At 42.1% G+C, this 6,000-nt stretch overlaps 1 protein-coding gene across 2 annotated transcripts; it reads right to left on the reverse strand.

The window, feature by feature from the left end:
- Window positions 1–151: 151 nt before the first annotated feature.
- Window positions 152–5,567, reverse strand: LOC136476363 (KH domain-containing protein At4g18375-like). Of its 2 annotated transcripts, none has more exons than XM_066474178.1 (8): window positions 5,414–5,567; window positions 3,523–4,130; window positions 2,548–3,048; window positions 2,222–2,461; window positions 1,844–2,125; window positions 1,678–1,733; window positions 1,447–1,537; window positions 152–695 (listed from the first exon to the last, which is right to left on the reverse strand). In XM_066474178.1, exons 2-8 carry the CDS (start codon window positions 4,117–4,119, stop codon window positions 564–566), a joined length of 1,899 nt encoding a protein of 632 aa, XP_066330275.1. In that variant the 5' UTR covers window positions 4,120–4,130; window positions 5,414–5,567; the 3' UTR covers window positions 152–563. The 2 variants fall into 2 exon arrangements, with proteins under 2 accessions (XP_066330275.1, XP_066330276.1); XM_066474179.1 differs by lacking the exon at window positions 5,414–5,567 and adding an exon at window positions 4,955–5,070.
- Window positions 5,568–6,000: the final 433 nt, after the last annotated feature.

Genomic DNA, 6,000 nt, shown 5'->3' on the forward strand with positions numbered 1-6,000 from the left:
TCACCTGGAACCTCACATTCCAAAGAATGTTTGAAACACAGGAATCTCAAGGAGTTTTGGACAAGCCTTTCACGAAAGGGTCATTCTCAGATTCCAAAGAGGGCCCTTGGTACTATTAACCTAATGAATCAGATAGCAGTCAGACAGGATGAAATTATAAGAGCTACAGTAAGCAGAAAGTGAATCAGACATTGAGGTTGGGAAACAGGCCCCTCTACTATTAGTTGTGAAGGAATAATCAACTCAGTATTGACAGGACGAAATTCAAAGAGATATCGGCAAGCAGCAACTAGACCGGTCATTGAGATCGAAGAGTAAGACATGTGAATTATGGTGACTATGCCAACACAAATAGGTAACAGTTGAAGATCTAAGGAACAATGAGTGCCTTGTCTACTACTGGAGTACACCTCGCTCAGATATGCATGATAATTATAGGGAAATTGGACAGGTGGAGGAAACACTGCATCCAATGTTCTTCACGCCAGGGAAACTACGGATGGCAGAGGAAGTCAAAAGAGATCAAACTGATGAGATGGTGTTCTCAGACCACAGAAGGAATCCTAGGTAGACATTATGAAAGCTTTGATCAAATTCTCAGCAGACTGCCTCTGTTCAGAGGTTCCAGATATGTAAGCAATATGGTCATGACGAGAGGATTTTGATTCAATAATTTCAATGTGAGCTCCAGAAATCTGCAACAGCATCCATAGAATTATGCATCAGCATTAAAATGTAATAAAAAGTTGATTTTACACAAATACAGGACTGACAAAATCTTGTGAAAGATCCACTTTAATAGATGTCAGGGTATTCCCAATAATTCTTGTGTAAGATTCCTTACACAAGAATAGAGGGTTTGCCAAGTAAGATCAACACAAAAATGTAATAAACGTGGATATTACATAAATAGAGGGTTGTCAAGTTGACCTGATACAGCACCCCGAGATGTCAGGGTTAGCCGTTGTTGACTGATCCTTTTTAATATTATTATGTCATTTCAGAATTTAGTTGGACATTGAACATGTGGTTCTTGCATAGTAATCCTTCTAAACCTAAATGCTTTCCGAATTTAGTTGGAGGTCCGTCAGCATCCTACACATGCATTATATATGCTTTTCTATTTCAATTAAGTGTAAAAGAATGAAATAATCTTAATTCCAATAAAAATAAACTCAACATGTCCAGGGATAGCAAGATCCAATCTACAAAGCAACTCTTGCAAAGTTTCATGCAAGCAGAGGATTGTTTTTTTCTAAAATAGTTGTGATATCTACCTGAGCCCTTTAACATGACACTTTAGATGGCGTATCCAAATTAAAAGTTAGGAGAAAATAAAGATGCTTAATTCAGGGAAAAATAAGGCGTAATTGTTCTCTATAATAAGATCAAGATTTAAGTTCTAGCGTATTTTCATTCTAAGAGTAAGCAAAAATATGAACTCACCTTTCTAATGTTGTCCAAATTTGTGCCACGTTTTCCCATCACTTTTGACAGGCTACTAGCAGGGACAGTCATTTCCACACGTGGTAGATGTCTGGCCATTGATATTTAGCAAAAAAGAAAAAAAAAGAATTATAATTGCAGGTATCAAACTGGATAGAGAGCAATAACTAAAAGGAGCACTATCATGGTAGAATCAGAACAGGATTTATAGCAAGTTCAGTTGAAACATACTCTTCATATGCCTTTGATGTATATGATGGAAGTCCCCCATAGCCATCATCAGTGACCTAATGGAGAGGATGTCAACAATTAAAATGATAACAAATTCATAGATACTAAGGAATGCCTAAGACCAGAGCAGGAAAGGAGAAAAATGATGCAAAATCACAAACCATACCTGCATGGAGCTATACCCATACGAACTGGTACGAGGGAATACTTCCAGAGCTCTCTCAGATTCACCTCTTCTATCATAGCTCAAGGGGGCAATTTGTGGGTTGTGAGGTAATAATGCAGGCAAAGAAAGACTGCTTCCATATAAGGAATCAGAGGTGGCAACGGTTAGCTTGCCATCCCTGTCAGAATTTTGGCTTTCAACACTCTCTTTCAGAACATCTTCCCTAAGTCTTAAAATTATCTGAACAAGAGCATCACGCAGCTTGTCTGCTTCTCCAGATACCTACACACATTAGCCATTTGACATTTGACTATTTGAGACATCTTGCTACCAAGGCTATTTAAAATTTTAAACTGATAAACAAATGAGTACTCTTACCTCAACAAGTTCGTCACTGGAAGATGCTCTCCGGGGCTTATCGCCCTTAGAAATGAGGATGTTTGCCTTAGTCTTCTTCCTCATGTCATTGACTATTGAACCACCCCTGCCAATAAGACAGCCTATAACCTTATTTGGGACAAGAAGGCGAAGATTCATTCTATCACCCTCATAATCATTGATCTTGGCTTGAAGCAGCAAAACAGCTTCCACAGCGGCAGACTTAACATCATCGGTGGCCTGAAAATGAAGGTACAACCTAAAATTGAGTAGACGATAGGATACTGAAAACAGAGCAAAACCTAGGTGATGATATTTGGTCTGACCTCAGTGGATGTAATGGTAATGATGCTTTCCTCCTTGTCATTCTTTGCATCATCAACATCTATCCTTGCACCACTCTCTTGCCTTATATTCTTTATGGTAGCCCCACCTCTACCAATAACCAAGCCAATTTTGCCACCAGGGCATAAAACACGAAACTCAAGTTCTCCTGAACATTTTGGGGCACTATAAGTAGGAATAACTGGAAGAATAGATTGATAAATAGGCAGTCGACCATGATCATCTGCAGGTAGAGCAAGTTCAGGAACATGACGTGTTGACCCTAAGATAGACAGGCTTGGGTGTACAGAAGGTATAGCAGTATCTGGGGCCGAGTAAAAGTTACTAGCTGGATAGACAGGAAGTTCTGAAGGGATTATAATGCTTGGAGTAGGTTCAGGAATGGAAGTTTCAAGAGGAATGTTCTCTTTTGATGGGTGCTTGTAGATGATGGTTGATACTCCAAACAGTGCTTTTTTAACAGCTTCAGCACCACCAGTTATCTGTTTACCGTAAATAGTTAGCAGAACATATGTAACAACAGATGAAAGATATTATAGAACATAGCAGAATTAGAAGAAACAGGTGGTGGATTGGATTTTTTAATCATGATACATTTAAGTGTGAGCAACAAACAAAAGCATACTTTCATAAACAAAGGACAAGTGAAATATGTATGCATCCGGAAATATATAGCCTAAAACCTGCATTTTGTCAAAAAAGGATAAGAAAATCTGAAGCACTGTGCTAGCCTAGGAGATTGCAACTTCAGGAACAAATAGTTCCAGTACCATGATGACAAAAGGTAAGCACAATATATGGAACAGTTGTAATACAAAAACATTAGTTGAGAACCAAGCAAGTTACTGCAAATACACTGCTTATTAATATCCTGCCACTCTTTAATAACAATTATCCCATAATGTGTAGGGAAACACACATTGATTTACCAAACAATGAGATGCCAGAGAATTTACCTTAGCAAAATTATCAAAACTCATAGCACATGAATGTGTAGCGTCACTTGGATCTTTTGGGCTCACTTTAATGAATGCTCCTGATGTTGACCGAAGATGCTTGATGACAGCACCAGATTTTCCTATAACATTTGACGCCTGACTAGCTGGCACAAGAATGTTAGCTTCCTCTGTATTCTTCTTATCAGAGTCTCTACGATTCTTATGTAATGTATGCAGTGCATCAACAATTGCATTGTGCACCCTAAGTAATGCATCTTGAGCTGCACAAACAGGCTCACTGTCATGACCCTCAGCATCAAGGTCTCTATGCTTGACGTAGCAATATACCAAGATAACCCGTTTGTCTGCACCAGGGTACGGGTCAACAACCTTGACTTTGGCACTTGTCTGTTGCCGGATAGCATTTATCACATTGCCATTCTTTCCTATGACACTACCAATCAAAGTGTCTGGACAGAGTATACGGTAAAGAACCAGTCCATCATTATTAGAGCTTTCCTGAGCATGGGGAAATGGCCTCTTGTGTTGGTCCTTCCTTTCTTCTCTTTCATATTCCCTGTGTTGGCGGGGACGCTTACCAGTCTGCTGCTTCATTGTTTAGTTAACTGTGTAAGAAAACAAATCATAAGATTCATGCAAAGCTTTATACAGATGTAGGAGAAACATCTAACGATCGAACGCTTTCTGAAAAAGGGAATCCAAATCCCAACAAGGAAAGGTACAGTTGTACACAACGTAACCACTGTGACCATAGTAAAAAATATTGTAGGGATATATATCACCAAAAAAAATAGACATAGCCAACTAGAATATAGCAGCCAAACTACAATACAACAGCTCAACCAATCCGTTTAACATATCAACAGTAACGGGTGTATGATGTTTTACTAAGGCACCACAGAGAATAATCGAACAAGGCAGAATTACACATACCAACTACTAACAATGCAGCCACAAGGGATGCGACAGTTGTTACTACTTCTAGAGCCCTCCAACCCAGTAACCAAACCGACAATGCGAAACACGACAAGGAACTAAATTTGGAAGCAACAAAACGACAACTAAACTAGATTCGGTCATCGATGGCGCAAATCAGAACAAGGAAGCACACGAAAGATAGTGCTACACAGTGCAACCATCTGAGTGAGTACGACACAGGTCCCAACGGTTAAAATCACCTAGATGGAAAGCTCGTACATGCATGGTTCTTGTACGTAAAATGGTTGTAGGTGAAGCATTTCCCGCGCAAAACACATGGATGGGCTAGCTGGCTATGTTTGGCACTGAATCATCACAGTTCACAGGCAAGGATGGTATCACACAAGCCACTTGAATAGGCCACAATGTACACATAAGCTACTAGGGCCCTTAACCATGAGCACAAAAAAGAATCGGTCTGAGATGCTTGTGAACATAGATAGATCTTCACCAGCATAGCCAGAGGTCGGCCAGGCTACGCAATTCTGGCACAGCACAGGAGGAAACCTAGGCTCACAGAATACAGCACACGGAGAGAATTCGGCACATAGCACAGGACACTGCGACTTTTCCGGTGTGTGTGTGTGTGGGCGGGGGGGGGGGGGGGGGGGGGGGCACTGAGAACTCGTAGGGGTGCCCATAGGACAATCTGCCGCCGCGACGAACGAGAGAAAGAACAGCCTAATCTACTCGAAGCACGGATCGCTAAGTAGACCGACCGAACCAGCGGCGCACCCGGCACGCAGAGAACGAATCCACGGCCATCTCAGCGGCAGGGGCAAAATCCTCTTGGAAGAAAAAGAAATTCGGAATCGATTGAGAACGGGGACGACGGGACCAGCGCTGATTGTTCGGATAAGGGGACCAGGCAAACAACCAATCCGCCCAAGCGAGGTATAGGATTCGTTACCAAGGTGCACGGAAGGAATCGTCCGGCCGTCCGCGCCCGGGCGGAGAGCGGCGGCGAGGAGAGGATCCGCGGCAGAGAGACGCGAGGAGAGGGAGGAGGAGGAGCCGTCGCCGCTCACCGGCGGTCTAGTCGTCGAGGTGCTGACGGGCAGGGGTCGAAGGTCTTGGGTTTTTAGAGGGTAGTGAGGTAGTTGGATGGGCCGAGGACGGCTCGGTGCTGGCTGGGTGGATAATGTGGGCCCTTTCCAGCCTATGAAGCATATTCGGCCCATTAACATATATATTTGGCTGGATGGAATATACTCCCTTCAATTTAGTATAAAAAAATATTTTAATAATCAATTTAGTAATATTTATTTTATATCATAGATGCTAGTATACTTTTATATGAATTTAATCAAACTTCAAATTATTTGACTACTCGGAAAACAAAAATTGTATTCTCTCATTGTCAGGGTTATGACCCCGGGTGTCTCAAGGCGCCGATCAGTTGGCAGGTCACGTGGCCCGCAACTCGTCGGGTTAACAATGGCGCAAACGACCGAGGTCCAGCTAGGACGAGCACGCCAAGCCAACGCCTAGGCCAGG

The sequence above is a fragment of the Miscanthus floridulus genome, chromosome 8 (assembly GCF_019320115.1).
Source record: "Miscanthus floridulus cultivar M001 chromosome 8, ASM1932011v1, whole genome shotgun sequence".
Taxonomy (NCBI): domain Eukaryota; kingdom Viridiplantae; phylum Streptophyta; class Magnoliopsida; order Poales; family Poaceae; genus Miscanthus; species Miscanthus floridulus.